This window comes from Geotrypetes seraphini, chromosome 11 (assembly GCF_902459505.1).
Source record: "Geotrypetes seraphini chromosome 11, aGeoSer1.1, whole genome shotgun sequence".
Lineage (NCBI taxonomy): Eukaryota > Metazoa > Chordata > Amphibia > Gymnophiona > Dermophiidae > Geotrypetes > Geotrypetes seraphini.
The window spans coordinates 41,634,031-41,653,878 of record NC_047094.1 but is presented as its reverse complement, the minus strand read 5'-3'; the positions used below and the strand labels follow the sequence as shown (position 1 = coordinate 41,653,878).

At 42.4% G+C, this 19,848-nt stretch overlaps 1 protein-coding gene across 28 annotated transcripts in view; it reads left to right on the top strand.

Annotated features, from left to right (window-relative positions):
* RBFOX1 (RNA binding fox-1 homolog 1) overlaps window positions 1–19,848 on the top strand; it is a 520,491-nt gene that overhangs the window by 285,296 nt on the left and 215,347 nt on the right. For 27 of the 28 annotated variants that reach the window (XR_004536479.1, XM_033914629.1, XM_033914618.1 and 24 more), the window contains one exon: window positions 2,296–2,428. Coding sequence is in view for 26 of the 28 variants with exons in the window: in XM_033914629.1 (XP_033770520.1) it covers window positions 2,296–2,428 (133 nt within the window). In the remaining 2 variants the exon portion in view is untranslated. Of the gene's footprint in view, window positions 1–2,295; window positions 2,429–10,997; window positions 11,055–11,188; window positions 11,368–19,848 lie in introns of all 28 variants that reach the window. The other variant, XR_004536480.1, reaches the window with a different exon arrangement.

Genomic DNA, 19,848 nt, shown 5'->3' with positions numbered 1-19,848 from the left:
GTTTGTTAGCGCATGCTAAACACTAACGCATGCATGTTATTCTATGGATACGTTAGCGGTTAGCGCGTGTGTCGATTTAGCGTGCGCTAAATCCGCGCTAAAACGCTTAGCGCGCCTTTGTAAAAGAGGGCCAACAATTTCTCAATTTGTCAGGGTTTTGAACTAGATTCAGCCAATGACACTTGAATTTGGACGCCTCCCAAAAATGAGCGCTAAGTGCTACTCTATAAACAGTGCTCCGAGTTGGGCACTCTTTATAGAATACCGCTTAGCACTAGGATCCACGCTCAGTTTTTGGGCTTGAGGATTTACGCCAGCTGAAACCTTGTATAAATCATTTTTGCCGTATTCTATAATATTGAATGTATCTTGAGTGATAGCCCCAATCGGTCCATGCCCCTCCCATAGCCATACCCTCTTTTTTTAGCTGCATGCTGAAAAATTACAGAATAGCACCTAGCAAGATGTGTTTGAAAATTCAAATTGTTGCCAATTGTCGACAATAGCCTGCATATTAACACCCATTTATTGGAACTAATTGGCGCATTATTCAATTAAATTGCACATGAAAATTGGATGAGTGCACAAATTTGTGCATTCAGTATTGAGCACCTTTTCTAGAATTTGGGGGGATAGTTCATTTACTCTTCATTCTATATAAAGCACCAAAAACTGAGATGCCAATCTGGCATGTAACCTCCATACTACAAAGGCAGCTACATGTCAAAATGGTGTTTTAAAGGCAGATACACTTGTAAGTGCACTTAGATACTAGTCTGTAACTTGGCACTTAAGTGCTCTAGCATATAACTGTAAAGGTGGGAAGGGGAATAGCCAGGGCATGGGTGTTCCTACATATATGTGCAAAATGAATACAATTCTATTAATTACGTGTGTTAGTATCATACATTTTGACGCATGCCTTTACACCTACTAATCTAATCTAACTCTTAGTCTTATATACTGAATCATCTCCTAAAAACAGGGAACTTGATTCGGTTTATATAATAATATCACAAAGAAAGATCCATTAACATTCTTTGGAGCTTTAGCGTAAAAAGCAATAAAACATAGTGGTTTTTAAGGTGTTGTGAAAGATCTTAAGAGATAAACACAATCTAACTTGAGGCAGTAGTCCATTCTAAGTATGGAAAAGAGTGTGAAATTTTACTAATGGACTTGATTCCACTTAATGATTGAAAAGAGAGTTTATACATATGAGTTATTCTCATGCCCAAAGATCTCATGGTGTTTAAAGATAAAGGCATCAGAGGAATAGTCCATGTAAAATTTTTAAGACTACAAAGTCACATTTAAATTCATTCTCAATTGAAACGGAAGCCAATGTAATTTCCTCAACAGAGGTAACATGTGATCAAATATTTTTCTTTCCAAAAATCAGTCTTGCTGCAACATTTTGAATTGATTGCAGCCGTTTCTCGTTTCCTTTGCTTAATCCCACATAAATGGAATTACAGTAATCCAGCTGTGCCAAGATAATGACATAGCATAAGTGGCCCTGTCTAAGGCCCAGATTCACAAAAGATAGCGAATCAATTGCTGTTGGCCGATTTTCAATGAGCAATTGATTCATTATCAAGTTTGCATGCAAACGACTTGCACGGAAGTGCAAATCATGTACATGTAAACTCACCGACTCAATCGCTCAGTGAGTGATTGAGTCGGGGCAGAGCCCTGACAGTAGTGACAGGAGAAGCAGCCTCCTGTCATTGCTGTCAGGGCTTCTGTCATCTTATTTTCTTTTTTTTTTTTAATGGCACAGATATTTTGCATGTATTACACATGCAAAATATCTGCCCAATAAAAAAAAAAAAAAAAAGGAGCCTAAGGAAGTCCCTGAATGGCCATTGTTTTTGAAAATGGGCAGTTTTGGAAAATGGGCGATCTTGGGGGAAAACACACAGTGGGCCATTATGGGAATCGGGTCATTAGCAGCGATCGTCGCTAAACCTGTGAAAACAGGTTGCTGACTTTAAATGTCGGCGTGTAAAAGCAGGCTTTAGTATTCTGTAATGGATTTGGCACGCAAAATTGTCGTTATAGAATGCTAGCTAGGTGCTCAGACATGCAATGCCTAATTTTTGGCAGCCTTTTTAGAAGGATCTCTGTTTTGGGAAAAAAATCCCACTTGAATCAAGCCCAGTCTGGTCTCTTGGAATTCTCTCGTTAGGTTGAAGGTTTGTGGTAATGCAGAAAGCAATCCTCTCACATTTTAAGGAATTCAAGTCAACTGATCCCTGTTTCTTGCTTGTTTTCCAATTATGTTTCCCGCAGTGCCTGGCTTTCCTTACCCCGCTGCAACTGCAGCTGCTGCTTACAGGGGAGCACATCTAAGAGGCCGGGGTCGTACAGTGTACAATGCATTTCGTGCAGCAGCTCCCCCTCCTCCGATTCCAGCCTATGGCGGGTAAGAAGATCAATCTATTTTTTTTTTTTCTATTACCATACATTTCCAAAGGCTAAACAGGACTCTGTGTGAGTACAATGCATGCTCACCTGATCCCGCCGCAGAAACCAACACAGCATGCAACCAAGCCAAGTGCCGGAAGAGCTGCACCTTACAGAGAGTATTGAAAAATGACTGTAATTTGTACTGTCATGGTTGGTAGATTTAAGCATTTTATGTGTCACATGTTGTTATGGAAATTTTCTCAGACTTTGAATGTTGTGGAAACAGAGAGATCGTAATACTTTAGCTGTAGCTTGGATGACTGCAAACATTTAGGAGACAGTTATCGAGCGGTTTAGGCTCCTTTCTGTGAGAGTTAGGTTGCTGACCTGGAATCATTGACATTTTTACTAAGGTTGTAGTTTAAATTTGACAATCAGTTAAACTGAATTTAATTAGTTAAATTATATTGTCAGTAATCTTCTAACTCCCTCTATCCCCAATAGTAGAGACGCTCCACTCTTCTCTGCCATTTTATATAACCAATTATTCATCAAGACTGCTTGCATCTACTCCCTGTCTCTTGCATTCCTCCTTGTCCACCCATTAGTTTCTCTTTTCACAGTAACCAGACATTGATGGGTCATGTATACTCAGACTTCATAGTGGCCTTTTCGGTTTCAAGCCTGTGAGCATTAAAATTTGGATTTAATTGCTCACCATTTCAATTTGGAAGTCAGGTGCAGTTGGGGGCACATGTCTTGGAGAGTTAAATTGCAATCTTAACAGTTAGCCTACCGCTATTCAGCCGGTGATGATCAGCATTTTTTTAATTTTTACTCTTTCCATTACCAGCTAAATTAGACCCCTGTATTCATTGTTGGGCCATGTTTGTGCACTGACACTGAATATTGGTGGCTAAATATCAGTGGGCTTGCCATCAGAGCTTATGCGGGCCCGGTTGATATTCAGTCAAGGACCATGAAAGAGTTATGCAAGCCCCGATTGCATATTGATCCAAGCCCTACATCATTATTTAAAACAATTTGAACCCCTCCAAGCTCTTTCTAACCATCTCTCCCCAACCCACGAACAGCAAGAAGGCCTCCTCCTCCAGCCCTCAATTCCTCAGTCGTTCAGGTAGGCCTACCCCAGGCCTACCTGTATCCCTGCTGGTCCAGTGGTGGTCGTTTGGGGCTGTAACATAAGAATATAAGAATTGCCATACTGGGACAAACTGAAGGTCCCTCAAACCCATTATCCTTTTTCCAACAGTGGCCAAGCCAGGTTCCAAGTACCTAGCTAGATACCAAATAGTAAAAAATATTTTATGCTCCTTATCCTAGGAATAAGCAATGGATTTCCTCAAGTCATCTTAATAATGGCCTAAGGACTTCTTTTTCAGGAAATTTATCAAAGTTTTTCTTAAATCCCGCTAAGCTAACTGAATTCATCACATTCTCTGGCAACAAATTCCAGATTTTAATTACACATTGTATGAAGAAATATTTTCTCCGGTTTATTTTATTTTCAAATTATGTTTATTGACCACAGAAGTAAAGAATGTACAAAGACTTCAACTAGAAACAGACAGGCTCAAATTTTTAAATAAACAGCAAAACCAAAACAAAACCCACCACCCACCATTCTCCAGTCCTACGTCAAGCCAATCAAACAGGTCAGAGAAATCCAAGAAGTTACAACAAATACAACTAATATTTTTTTCCCAAAGCTGTAAAATGATTTACTTTCTGTTTAACTATACATTTTTAAAACAACTGAGGCTGATCAAAATCTATTTCTATAGCAACCACTTTGTAGTTTTGGTTCAGAGGCTAGTCCTAACCCAACCGGACTACTATAATTCTATCTATGTGGGCTTATCCTCCGCCCAAATGTACAAACTCCAGCTGATCCATAACACCACTATAAGAACATAAGATTTTCTGCTGCTGGGTCAGACCAGTGGTCCATCGTGCCCAGCAGTCCACTCACGCGGCGACCCTTAGGTCAAAGACCAGTGCCCTATTTGAGTCTAGCATTACCTGCATATGTTCTGTCCAGCAGGAACTTATCCAACCTTTTCTTGAATCCCTGAAGGGTGTTTTCCCCTATAATAGCCTCTGGAAGAGCGTTCCAGATTTCTACCACTCTCTGGGTGAAGAAGAACTTCCTTACGTTAGCGAGTGCCTTCTCGTTCTCTTCACCTTCAGGCTAATATGCGACTTGAAGAAACATGACCATGTCTCTGCCCAACTGCAACACATTTCACTAGCTACCTATAAAGGCCCAAATAATGTTTAAACTGTCTTGCATTGTTCACCATGCACAGGACACCAATGCACCAGAGTGCATAATCCACTCGTTCTCTTCTTTCTTCACCTCAGCCAGGTTAAACAATACCCATCAAATGCTCATCCATTTTCCAAGGGAATGAAGTACAAATCCACATTTAATAACACCCTCTTTACTTACATTGCTATGTGCACCTGTACTCATTCCAACACCCATTAAAACTGAACTACCTCACCTACAGGAAAAACAAAACCTGAAAACCTATTTGACAAATTATTTTCTAATTAATAACCATGCATGCTCTCCAACAATATGGCTGCTCTCCCAGTGCATTTCAATCACTTCCCTCCTTCACAATGTAACTCTGCTACTATGTAAACCTCCCTCTCAATGTGTTGTATTCTTTCTCCTGAAATTGTATAAGCTCCTTCTTCTCTGTACTGTAACTTTTCCCCATGCTGTTTCATAGGCCTCTTATCTTGTAAATCACCTTGAATTTGTACTGGAAAAGAATGATTAGGAAATCCTGATTGGATTATAGAATCCATGCACTAATGTTGCTATTACCATGCAGTCAATTTTGAAAATTACATAGTAACACATTAAATAATGGCAGATAAAGACCCATATAATCCATCCAGCATGTCCAACAAGGTGGCCAGAGTTGCGTCCGCCATTCTGCGCAAGCCCCAGTCATCCATGCCTACATGCTGGTTGTCAAGACTACACTTTGCAAACCATATAGGCAGCTAAACATGGTGGAGTCTTGGTTATAACCACATATCATCCCCAGATAGTGCTGACAGTATTCAACTTAACTGTCAAGAGGTCTTCCCCTTCTCAATGAGTTCCACAGCATCTTTACTATATTAGGCCAGGTTTTACTAGGCCTAGTTTATTGGTGCCTGACTTGGATGCCTAGTGATGTCAACCACACCTATTCTCCGCCCCTAACAATGGCTACTTTTTCAGGTAGACTTTGTTAGGCATCAGAAGGTGCCTTGACTTAGGCATTGCTAGGTGCTATGTAGAATTCTGCACCTAACTTTTAATTTAATTTAAATTAATTAATTATTCAATTCAGTGATGCAGTCAATTACAATGCCATTTACGCTCTTTGAAATATTTTTAGGTTTGGTGTGGATTTTAGTTAGTGTCACTAGGTGGCCTCAATTAGGGCACCATTTATAGAATCTGGCCTAACTCCTAGGCGCCACTTGACATGGTTGCCAATCAACCACGAGGTGTCGTTTACAGAATTGCACCGAGAGGCATTTAAGCAGGCTTAGGCAATGCTAGGTGTCCTAGTGGTAGGCGTCCTATTGTCTCTGTTTTGCTGATATCTTTTAAAGATACCTTTTTCTGAACCATGCACTTTAAAAAAAATTTTTTATCATTTATTGAAAAATTTTGCAAGTAGAACACTTGTTTTAGGAAAAGCAAAAAAGCAACTTTATAATGTAGAAATTTCAAGGGTACATATGTATGAGGAAGAAGTTCTAGAACAACTTATATACTTTACTCAATGACATGCACATGGTTTAAAAGTCATTCTCTTTAGTTTCAAGTATGTATGTATTTACCAGGCCATCGGTTGTGGGATTAATTCAGCCAAGTTGTTTATAAAATAAAATCAAGAGAGGATATCGGTGATAAAAGGAAATGAATGAGAGAGAGAAAAAAACAGGAGGCGAGAGACAAAAGGACTTTGGATGCAAGATCAGAGCACTCCATTGGGGTTTAATATGTTAAAACTGTGGCATTGCTACTTAGCTGGTGGTACTCAAGTGTTTAAATTTAAATAATGTTACAGCTACATTTGGAAGTGTCAGCACTTGCACATGAAAGTTGAAAATTGTTATATCCATGTGTAAATGGCAACATCTACACCACAATTTAAATCAGAGAGAGACTAAGGTCCTTCTGAGACTAGAACTACTAACTTTGCTTAAAGTGGAGAAAAAAAAAAAAAACCTTCCCATACAGTAGCAACCTCCTATTACATCATTAATTCAAAGGCAGGGGCTAGAACACCATAATTTGTTTAAAAAAAAAACAAAATCCAAACAAACAAAAACAACCCTCCACTAAAGCTATGCATCCAGTAGCAGAAAATGAACCCATCTCCAAGACAGGAAACACAAGAAAAAAAGTGGTAATGATCCACTTATCTTAACTGCCATTCTTCAGACGTCACTCTTTTTTTATATCAGACGCCCACTTAATCAGATGCCCCAGGAAAATCCCTGCTTTCTGCTGCATCAGGGGGAGACTCCTGCTTTCTCACAATAGCTCAGCTCTAGAGAAAATGGCACATGAGATCAAGAGACGTCATCCTTCTTAAACTTCCACACAGCCACACCTTCTTCTCTTCCAGCCATTCAATCCGCTGCTTTCACTTCCTTAGCACTAAGTTTCAAAAAAGCCTAGAAAAATGCTGACCACACAGTCAGTTCAATGGTATGTAACTGAAAGATTCATTTCTGCTCCGGTTGCCTCAAAATCTTCTTTAGATCTCCCCAGCATTTGGACAAACTCATCCGTTCCAAAACTGTACATTGGAGGGATTCAAATGTGTGCGACTGCTGAAGACAGTGTGTTACCATTGGAGCCTTGACTTTGCCATTCTTCAAACAGGAGCGATGCTCAATTGGTCGCATTTTAATGGCAACACCTCCATGTGGAAGCTGCCAGATCCATGCCATTCATTTTTTTTTTTTCAATGTGCATCTAGAGACGGTGGCTGTTACCCTCGGCTAGTCACGGGTAGCTGCGGGTAACACACCGAAATGGTGAGGGAGGAAAAAGTGCTCACTGCGGGTACAGGGACAAGGCCATCCACCGCCCTGTGGAGCGGTGAATGGCCTTGTCCCCGCAGTTAAGGGAGGAAGCGCGAGTGGTCACCAATCGTGCGTGGCCCTAGCCCTCCTTCTTACCTACCCGATTCTATCTCCCTCCCTCCCCCTTACCTTCGTGGTGCATTTTGAGTAACTTCTTCACAAAGCCGTCAGAGCCTACAAACAGTAGCGTGCGTGTGTGGGTGGAAGCTTCTCCTCTGATGCAACTTCCGGTTGCGTCAGAAGAGAAGCTTCCGCCCACACATGCGCGCTACTGTTTGTAGGCTCTGACGGCTTTGTGAAAGTTACTCAAAATGCGCCGCGAAGGTAAAGGGGAGGGAGGGAGATAGATAGATAGATTTGGGTAAGTAGGAAGGAGGGAGGGTGCCGCGCGAACGGTATCGAAGGGCGGTGAGGTGGCGAGAGGGAAGGGTGGTGGAGGAAAGGAACAGACACTGAAGGGAGATGGAGAGAAACAGACGCTGAAAGGAAATGGGGAAAACAGAGTGGGGAGAAGACGCTGAAAGGGCATGGGGAAAACAGTGGGGAGAAGAAGCTGAAAGGACATGGGGAAGACAGAGTGGGGAGAAGACGCTGAAGGGAAATGAGGAAGCGAGATTGGGAGAAGACGCTGAAGGGAAATGGGGAACAGAGAGTGGGGAGAAGATGTTGAAGGGAAATGGGGATGACAGAGTGGGGAGAAGACGCTGGAAGGGAAGAAGACAGAGATTCCAGACTATGGGGAAGCGTAGGGAAGAAGATGGGTGCCAGACCAATTTGGGGGAAGGAGTTAAGGGAGAGGCACAGTAACAGAGCAAATGGAAGACGCAGAGAGAAGATAGACAGTGGATGGAAGGAATTGAATGAGAAGATGAGGGAAGCAGAAACCAGACAACAAAGGTAGAAAAAAAATCTCTATTTATTTATTTTGCTTTAGGATAAAATAGTATATTAATTGTGTTTATAAAAATTTATAAACAAAGTCCTGCCAGCTAAACATCTCTTTCTCTAGTTCAGCAGCCAGAACTTTGATTTATAAGGAAGGAATAAGCTAAATATTGCAGTACTGAGGCTTGTAAGGATGCTGCGGGGGTGAGACACTGGTCGCGGTGACAGGGACGGTGGTCACAGGCACGGGGTAGTGATGGGGACAAATTTTTTCCCCGTGTCATTCTCTATGTGCATCTTTATAAAATGGCTGTTCCTTTGCATGTGTCACTATATACAAATGTAATATTTTTCTAAATTACCACCTGAACTGAGCACATTCCAACCTGGATATATCAATTCCATCCTCTATATTGTTTGTAAAATAGGTCTTTATATGTGTGGAAAAAAGTACATATGTGATGCAATTCCTGTTGTAAGGAAAGGCATTCCTATAGGTTGTTGCCACGTTTTGGCAGATACTTGTATCGGGAGTCTAGAAAAACACAAGATGAACACTTCTTGCAGAGCTGTAATGCATTCAAATCTTGCAAGAATATTGATCATTTGGACATGGGAGGGGCCAGCATTGTAATGAACTGGCCACATAGACATTCCAAAAGAGCAATGGGGCACCTTAGAGGGCACAGCTGTGAACTTCACATAAAATAGTAGCCTACTATGCCTACCTGTCTACCACCCCAATAGCCCTAATGGCTGCAGATAGCACCAATATGGCAGTACAGTAGGATTTTGGTGGGCTCATACTGTCCTCCATAAATGTAGTGGTTAGAGTGGTTTATGGGCCTGGGTTCTCCTCTCTATGTCTCAGGCTACTATGGGAGGAGCCTTAGACATCTGGGCCAATTGAATGCACTGGGAAGGGGAAGGCCTGTAATTTTGGAGTGGCGGGCTTACCGACAAGAGGGAGTATGCATACCTCTTGCTGGGCTTGCATCTTAAAATGTAAATGGGGTGTGGGTGGTCTGGGGGGTGTCATGGGGGGGGGTCTATTGGTTATGGAGGTGCCGGGGGGATCACCAGGTTTAGGGGGAAAGTTCCATGGGGGTGGTAGTAGGAGAGAGTGGACTTCTTTCTTGCCACAGACATTCATGGGTTCAGGGGTGACAGCGAGAGGGCATGGGCATCCCTCCTGCTGGCTGACTTTGTGTCGGTTCCCTGCCATGGCCACTCAGCTGATCGTGGCAGGGAGAGTTCCTTGTTGTGGTCTGCTGACGGCAAGGGCTCAAGCACAATTCTCTAACTTGTGCCTGTGACATGGGTGCCGGTTAGAGAATCGGGGTAGTTAGGTGTGGTTAGGCATCTGTCCATTAGGGCAGATGTGATTCTGTATAGGATACCAGTCTATGATTCACTAGGTGGGGGCTGAGACCAGTGTCCTATACAGAATTTTCCCCAAAGTGTTAAATTAAGATATCTTACCACCTATGCTTCCTGTAGTGATATCCCTTCCTGTTAATCATTATGAGTGATGAACAATCAATTATGTAGAGGTCGGGACTAGCCTTTCTGTGGTTATAATCAAAGTGGTTTACATATTATATACAGGCACTTGGGGCAATGGGGAGTTAAGTACCTTCTCAAAAAAAAGGAACCAATGGAATACCCCAAAATAATCACACTCGACTCTATTCCACCAAACTCCAGGTCAACAACAATATGAATGCTTCAATATCAATATTTGATTAAATTAAATTAACTAGAGTGGGGGAAAAGCCTCAGAGCACAATCTGGGACCAATGTCCTCACAGACCTTACATGTACCTCCTCATGAGCATAAAAGCCTCCTCACTAATTGTCTTTCAGACGTGGCAATCTCGGTTCATTATTCTATTGCTCATATATTTACTATACACTTTAAATTGAAATATAAAGACAAAAACCTTAGCTTAAAGCTTAAAGCTTCAGTCTTCCATTCGCTTTTACTGTTTCTGTTAGAGATGCTGATAATAGATGCTTGAAAACAAACTCCCCCGTGCCGAAATAAGTTGCTTCAGGGCAAATGAGATATTGGCGTCTCAACGCGCAGACTTCAAGCAATATGGCTGCATTAGTGCGGGGGGAGTTTTATTCCTGTGAGGGGGCACATGTACGGTCTGTGGGGACATTGGTCCTGGACTGTGCCCTGAGGCTTTTCCCCCGCTCTAGTTAATTTAATCAAATATTGATATTGAAGCATTCATATTATTGTTGGCCCAGAGCAGGTTGGAATATAGTTGATTGTGGTTAAGTTCCTTCTCCAGAGCCACAGGGAACTGCAGTGTGAATCAAACCCAATTCCCCGGGTTCTTAGGTCACTGCGCTGTCCGCTAGGCTGCTCCTCTATATTTCAATTATATTTCAACTAATTTAATGTTTACAAGGCTTCAGTCTGATTCATATCCCTTATTCTTCTGGTCATCTACAAGACCACAAAGGTACAGTAATATGATTTTATCACAGCCTGACCGACTGACCATTGTAGAGTATTAGTATTAGTAATGCAAGCTACCCTTCACTTCCTTCAGCTCATCAGTGTGATGCAATATGGAGCACAGAATGGGTCCCTGGACGGCAAATAAATTGTACGCAAACATTCACATCCTTTTAACAGTCTGCAGATAGTTGATCTGTCCTATCTATGAAGTTGGTAATTGAATGTTCAAAGTTTATTATGTAACCCTGTCATACATATATGTTAAATTTCTTTTCTATTCAGTTTTTAGGAAAGATGCAGATATGGCCAACATGTTGTTGTTTGGCATCTATGGAAGATCTCTCTAGTTGCAATATAAGAAGGATTAAGTGCAAAATGGGAGAACATGTCTATGGCAGCAGCAATGCCCTGGGATTTACTGTATCCTGAATGGATGCTTACAAATCCTTTTGTCCTGCCTGGTGAGTAATTTTCACTTAAAAATAGGAACCCTTCTTTTAAGGGAATTAAATCTAAAGGAACATAAGAACATAAGAATTTGCCTCCGCTGGGTCCAGGGCCGGATTTAGATGAAAAGAGGCCCTAGGCTATTCCACTTATGAGGCCCTTTCACCTCCCATTTTTAAGTTTGTAAATTACATGAGAGATAATAAAATACATCATTAGTGTGATATATATCAATATGTTAAATGAAACATGTTGTTATTGGTACTAACCTTTATAAAAATGTGACACGGATAATAAATAAAAAAAAGTCGAGAACACTTATTTGGACATTTATTCTCAGCACCATATATAGTACTTGTAACAATAACTAATCAAACATAACACACAACATTGCCCCTTCCTATGTCCATAGTGCCCCCAGTGCGTCCTTCCTCACCTCACCCCCCTCCGATGCCCGCCTACCTCCCATCCCCCTTCCATTGAACACCCCCCCATGCCATCCAGCCTGCCTGCCTTCCATTAATCCCCCACCCCTCCTCCTATGTCAGCCTGCCTGCCTCCCATCCCCCTTCCACTGAAACCCCCCACCCCCCCCCCCCCCCCCCCCGATGCCAGTCTGGGCCGCTCTGTCCTGACGGATCCATGTTTTGCCTCTCTCCTCGCGGGGCTGGGCTTTGCCCAGCTGTTTCCGGACTGACGTCTTTCCCTCCCCAATCCTCCTCCCAGGGCGAGAAAAAGAAAGGGAGAAGCCGAGTCAGCGCCCCGTTGCGGCCGGAGCCGGTTCCGATCCCGAAGCATAGAATTTCTCCTTATTTTCGGTTCAGTGTTTTAGTGTTCACTGTTTTTAGAATAGTGTAATTTTAATTTTGCTAACAATTTGAATGTTGGCCCCTCTTGATCTTGAGGCCCTAGGCTGAAGCCTAGTTAACCTATAGGAAAAGCCGGCCCTGGCTGGGTCAGACCAGAGGTCCATCGCGCTCAGCGGTCCACTCCCGCAGCGGCCTATCAGGTCCATTACCTGTAAAGTGATCTTTTGTCTAGAACCTGTTCTTCCCTAATCCTTTAAATCCTTCAAACCCCTTTTCTTTTTATCTATACCCTTTCTTTCTCCTTTATCTGTAACCTTCAATCCCCTTATCCTTCAGGAATTTATCCAGTCCCTCTTTGAAACCCCATAATGTAGTCTGACCTATTACACCCTCCGGAAGCGTATTCCAGGTATCCCCCACCCTCTGTGTGAAGAAGAATTTCCTAGCATTGGTTCTAAACCTGTCCCCTTTCAATTTATCCGGATGTCCTCTTGTTCTTGTAGTTCCCAGTACGCTTAAGAACCTGTCCCTCTCCACCCTCTCTATGCCTTTCATAATCTTGTACTCCTATATGTTCAAACTAACGGAGATTTGGAATGCAATTCCACTTGTAATAAGGGACTTAAATTCTTTTTAAACATTCCGTAGAATATTGAAAACATTATTATTCTCTAAGTATCTAACATCTCGCTTCTCTTAACTTTCTTTATTGTTTTTTCTATGTCTCGGTTTATTTTCTTCTTGTCGGTTTATTTAATCTTTAACATTATTGTGGTTGTTATTAGTTCATGACTGTTAACCTAGTCGAGCTCCATTTTCCATGGACTTGGCTCAGTCTATAAACTTAAGGTTTAGTTTAGTTTTAGTTGATCAGTTTCTGACTGCTTACGTAGAAGTTTTCAAACCGTACATCTTTTGTGATTTTCTATATGATGGTGATTGCTATGAAAAGTTTCTGTGCTCACTATTAGTGCCAAGCAGAAAATTCCTGTCAGCACTGTGCAGCTTGTTAGCTGTGGCAGAGTAGATGAAGGAATCTCTGGGGAAAAGGGAAGGTTAAGGATGTTAACCTATGGAGAGCAGAGAAAAGAAGTGAACGGAACAATTGGGAGGGGTAGAGAGTTAGAGGGAAAGGGAAGGTTAAGCTGAATGAGGAGAAAGGATGGAGTTTAGAAAATCGGAAGGGAAATAAGGATGACATAAGGAAGGATGAGAAGTGATGAGATATTATAGGGAAATGTGGAAAGATTAGAGAGAACAGGGAGTGTGTGGTGCAGTGGTTAGAGCTACAGCCTTAGCACCCTGAGGTTGTGGGTTCAAATCCCACACTGCTACTTGTGACCCTGGGCAAGTCACTTGATCCCTCATTGCCCCAGGTACATTAGGTAGAGTGTGAACCCACCAGGACAGATAGGGAAAAACGCTTGAGTACCCGAATGTAAACCACTTAGGCTATAAGTGGTATATAAAAACTAAAAATAAATAAATAAATGATATGTAGGTAGCTGAAATGGGATGAGGGGAGGGGAGAAATACACCATGAGGGGAGGGGAGAAATACACATTGAACAAGTTTCTGGTTTTCCTTACTTTTTCATTCACCTTCTTTTTTCATTGCATTTGTCATTGTCACTCATTTGGGGCTCATTTCCCCCCTCTTTTACTAAGATATGCTAGCCAATTTTGCGCATACTAACGATTAGCGCGCACTAACCTCCTATTTTACAAAGGTGCGCTTAGCTTTTTAGCGCGTGCTAAATATTAGAACACATTAAACACACGTTAAACGCTAAGGTGCGCATGTTATCCTATGGACGCGTTGATTTAGTGCGCGCTTAAGTCTGCGCTAAAACGCTTAGCGCACCTTTGCTCATTATATTCTATGCATACATCAGCATTTAATGCGTGCCTATTGTTAGCGTGCGCTAAATCGGTTAGCGCGCCTTAGTAAAAGGACTCCTTAGACATTAATGCATACCTAGTGCAGCAAAAATGGCCTGACACAGGACACGCTAAAGAACTCCTTGTTAATTTAAAACTGCACTTACTAATTCATTTGTTTTATTTTAATATTATTATTTTTGGAAGGAGGGTGCATGTCAAGGGCATGAGATAAGTGATACGGACTTTTTTTTTTTTTAAGCCTTTCCGAAATTGCTGATAAGTGAGGGCTGGAGTATGTCCAGCTGTGTCAAATATATTAGTTTGCAAGGTTCCAAGCTGAACGTGGCCTTCTTGGCTGTCTTGGTTTAAGTTCACCCGATACATGATGGTGGCATATGTAAGAGGATGTCACTGCTTCCCTCTAGGCCTCCGTAACCTAGCTGTGCCCTGAGTTTTCATACTTCCTGGACCATGCTCTCCTGGCTCCACCTCTCCAGGGTCACTGCACTCTTGGGTGGGACTATGCATTGCTAATACCCTATGACCAAAAATATAATAGAAAAAGGTCAGTTTTATGGACATACTAGACATGGGCTCAGCACACAGAAAAGATCCATGAAAACGATATACTAAGCCCATTTCTTAGTGCAGATTAGTCAAAGGGCCCTTATTTATTTAGGACTCCTTTTTACAAAGCCACAGTAGAGGTTTCTACTGTGGGCTGGCGAGGTAAATGCTCCTACGCTCAAAGGAATTCTACCGTAGCTTTGTAAAAGGCAGTGTTAGTGTATTCAGGGGGGAAATTATCAGCATGGGTACCGTTAAGATGGGTTATTTTACTACAAATCATGCTATTTTAGAACAGGGTCTTTTTTTGCATAATTTAGGACTCCGTGGCAAAATAAATTTTCCTAGTGCGTAAGTCCAGTGTATTGTTTTGCTTTTCTACATGATATGCTTTTGAAACAGGTGACGTGGAACTCCCCAACCCCTACTTCCTCCAGATCCTCCCAAATTTTTAAACTATCCTTCCCTTCCATAAAAGGTATTTCCCATGTAGGCAAACTTGGGTCATCCCTCCCCTTTAGAATCACTGAGATCTGGAATAACCTCACCTCCCCTCTCCGAACCTCAAGCTCCCTCCAACTCTTCTGCAAACACCTAAAAACCTGGCTAATCTCAAAACTGTAACACTTCCCCCCTCTTAGGCCTCTCACCTTCCCTCTTTACACCTAACTCTTTAATCTCTCCACTGTAGTTCCTCTCTCATCTTTCTTCCTGTAAACCGTGCCGAGCTCCGCATTCGTGGAGATGGTGCGGTATATAAACCCAAGGTTTAGTTTAGTTTAGTTTTTTAATGGCTGGGGTTGTACGAGAGCAAATCAAAAAATTAAAGGCACTTGTTAAATTACGTGCTAACTGGAACAGAACGAGCAACATATGCACTCGTACATTGCCTGTTGGATAGTTTGTCCACACACAGTGTAACGAGGTCAGAAGCATGGATGATGCCTCTGCAAGATTGCACATTGTTCTTCAAAAACAGGCAATGTAAGAGTACATATGTTGCATTTTGCTAGTGCGCTTTCTTTGAGCAGAAGGAGTGAAACCTGTGGAAATTCACTATTGGATATTGACTCAGTTTGGACGTAGCATCATAGAAACATGATGGCAGAAAAGGCCAAATGGCTCATCCAGTCTGCCCATCCGCAGTAACTATTTTCTCTTCCTCTCTCTAAGAGATCCCACCTGCCTATCCCAGGCTTTTTTGAATTCAGACACAGTCTCTTTCCCCTCCTCTTCCGGGAGACTGTTCCATATATCTATCACCCTTTCTGTAAAAAAGTATTTCCTTAGATTACTCCTGAGCCTATTGCCTCTTAATTTCATCCTATGCCTTCTCTTTCCAGAGCTTCCTTTCAAAAAAAAAGAGACTTAACTCATGCACATTTATGCCACTTAGGTATTTAAATGTCTCTATCATATCTCCCCTCTCCTGCCTTTCCTCCAAAGTATACATATTGAGGCCTGGATTCACTAAAGAGGATCGGTACGAGCGTGTGTGTCTGCTCTGATCCAATTTTTGGCCGATTCAAAAAGAGCTATTCATGCACTAAAATGTTTGAATGCAAATGATTCATGCAGAGGTTCATTGTAATCCCTGACTCTGCTGTCCAATCAATCGCTGTGAGACTGACTTTAACACATGTGCAGAGCCGGCGGGGGAAGCCCAAACAGCTGAGAGGTAGGGGTAACCTCCTGCCACTCAGCTGTTTGGGGGCAGAAAACTGTATTTTTCTTTTTAATGGGCAAAGATGCTGAGCGTGTTGTACAAGTCGTAATCAAAAACAGTGGTTAGCTTATCCACTATTTTGTCTTACAACCCTTATTAATATGTGCTTTTAGTCTCTTAATCAGGATCCTCAGCGGCACCACTTAGAGCTCAAATTATCTTATTGCTCTAAGATTTATGTGTCAACTCAGCATCGGTTCCCACTTTTTAATCTTATTTGTCTATTTAAGACTTTAACTTTTATGTGCATTAAACTTATTTAAGATTATTTTAAGCATGTACTTAGCTTAGAATTATGTGGTCTCTGGCTAGAAGATTTACACCCCTTGTAAGATATTTATATCTAAAGTGCATGTTATACAGGCACAATATTATCCCCACCCCACCCACTGCGCTAGTAAAAATAAGCAGGAGGGATTCCCATTCCCTTCAGCCATTTGTCCACCCCCACCCTATGTGCAAGAAAAAAATCCAGGAAAGATGTCCACTCCCTCCTGACATGCCAACTCCCCCCCCAGCATGAAAGAAAATAGGCATAAAGGATGCCCACTTCCTCCTGCCAATGGAAGCCCCCTGTCCCCTACTATCCCCCTTGCCCCCCCAAAAAAAAAAAAGACAGGAGAGATGCCCACTCTCTGCTGCCAACAGATGCTCCCTTGAACCCAGCCCCACCCAGTACCTTTTTTCGACATTATCAGGAAGGAAGCAAGGTCCCTCCATTTTGAAGGTCCACCGATCCAAAATGATGGGCCTTCCCTCCTCGGTGCATCATGTGATGCACTGGGAGGGGCCCAAGGCCCTGATTGGCTCAGATGCCTAAAGCCCCTCCCAATGCTTCTCCCTCTGTAGTTTACAGAGGGAGAAGCCTAGGTCCCTGATTGGCTCAGATGCCTAAGGCATCTCCCCTTGGGAGGGGCCTTAGGCATGTGAACCAATTAGAGCATTGGGACCCTCCCCGTGCATCACATGATGCACTGAGGAGGGAAGGCCTACCATTTTGGATCGGCGGGCCTTGAAGGTGGAGGGTTTGTGCTTCACTCCTGCTTAAAACATAAAAAAAAGGTACTGAAGGGGAGGGATGTTGGGGAATATCCAGTGGTAGAAGGGAATAGATATCCCTTCTTCCTTTTTTGGGGGGTGAGGGGAAAGGAAGGGTAGGTGATGGTTTGAAGGGGGCCTCAGTTGGCAGGAGGGAGTGGGCATCCCTTCTGTCATTTTTTCTCACACAGTGGGTGGGGTCAGCATGGCAGGAGGGAGCAGTCATCTCTCCTACAATTTTCACTGAATCGGGGGTGGGGGGGTCAGTTGCCAGTGCCGGTTTGTCAGGGGGGACATTGGGGAGGGCCATTATCGGCCGGGGGGGGGTCTGTAATTTTTTTAATGAGGCAGATATTGTGCATGTATAACATGCACAGCATCTGTGTCCATTAAAAATTTTTTTTTAAAAAATTGCTAAACTAAGGTTAGACACGTAAGCAACTGGTCTTGACCAGTCGCTTTTTGGGGATTAAAGTGATCATTTTTTTTGTGCATTGGGAAGCCATGTTAGAGCATGAATCGCTCTTCTAGTTTATATGGAATTTAAATATTAATGAGTTTATTTGCATAGTCGGATCAGAGAGTGACCGATCATGCAGAAAACCAAATGGTGAGCCATTTTCTGCATTGGATCGGCAAATGCAATCGTCGCTAAAGCTGTCAAAAAACATTTTAATCGCCTTCCCCTGGACCAATTCCATCCTTTTTATATCTTTTTGAAGGTGTGGCCTCCAGAATTGTACACAATATTCTAAATGAGGTCTCACCAGAGTCTTATATTGGAGCATCAATACCTCCTTTTCCCTACTGGCCATACCTCTCCCTATGCACCCTAGCATCCTTCCAGCTTTTGCCGTCCCCTATTCAACCTGTTTGGCCACCTTAAGATCACATACAATCACACCCAAGTCCCGCTCTTCTCTCATGCATATACGTTCTTCACCCCCTAAACTGTACCTTTCATGAATCAATGAAAGGTTTATGAGTGGTTAAAAATGTATAAAGTGGAATACTGCGTCCAACATTGGTCTCCCTACCTAAAGAAGGATATAAAACTGCTGGAGAGGGTGCAGAGGCGAGCAACTAAACTAGTGAAGGGTATGGAGAAACTGGAATATGAGGATCGACTTAAAACACTGGGATTGTTCTCCCTTGAGAAAAGGAGACTGCGTGGGGATATGATCGAGACCTTCAAAATACTGAAAGGAATCGACAAAATAGAGCAGAGAAGATTATTTACATTGTCCAATTTGACACGGACAAGAGGACATAAAATGAAGCTAAGGGGGGGCAAGTTCAGGACTAATATCAGGAAGTTCTGCTTCACACAGAGAGTGGTTGACATCTGGAATACTCTCCCAGGGGAGATTATTGCAGAATCGACAGTCCTAGGCTTCAAGGGCAAACTAGATGCATATCTCCTTGAGAGAGGCATATAGAGATATGGTTGGCTATAGGGTAAGCCAGGTGTATACCTGGCAGGGCCTCCGCGTGTGCGGATCACCGGACTTGATGGACCGAAGGTCTGATCCGGAGATGGCGCTTCTTATGTTCTTATGTTCTTAAGAACAGGTGCAACCGACGAAGGTCTTTCTGTTTGCCCATCAACATTATGCACACAAGAGCACTTAACAGGGTGGATGCCTTGATTAGAGAAAATCGACGGATAATGTTGCCTCAGTTGGCTGCAAATTTGGATATCAGCTATGGATCTGCATTTGCCATAATGACTTGGGATACAATTACATTACATTACATTACAGATTTCTATTCCGCCATTACCTTTCGGTTCAAAGCGGATTACAAAAAGAGTTATGGAAGAAGGGTTACAAAGTTAGATCAAAGATCGTTTCCAAGACAGGGATAAGAAGGATCAGGGGTTGGGGAGGGGATGGTAAGAAGGGGTATTCATGGTATTAAGCTTTATTAAGGGATTTCTTGAAGAGTATAGTTTTTACTTCCTTTCTGAACATCTTGTAGTCTGGGGTTGTTATCAATAGGATGGAGATTTGGTTATCTATTTTTGCTGCTTGAGTGGCTAGTAGGCCGTCGTATAGTTTTTTCCATTTTACTTCTTTGATTGGGGAGTAAGTGAATGGAGTGTGTGTTTTTCTATGTCTGGTAGAGGTGGTTTGGATGAGGCGGTCGTTTAGGTAGATTGGGCTGTCTCCATTTATAGTTTTAAATAGTATACAGTACAATTAAATTGTATTATTTCCTGTATTTGAAGCCAATGTGAGTTGATGAATGCCTCAGTAATGTGGTCATGTTTCTTCAATGAGTAGATGAGTCTCAGAGCTGTATTCTGAATTGTCTGTAACTGTTTAATCATTATTGCAGGGCAGGGTAGGTAGAGGATGTTGCAGTAGTCTAGGATACTTAGGATTAGAGATTGTACTAGGAACTGAAATTGTGTTTTTTCGAAGAATTTTCAGATTTGTCTAAGGTTTCTCATTACTGCAAAAGATTTCT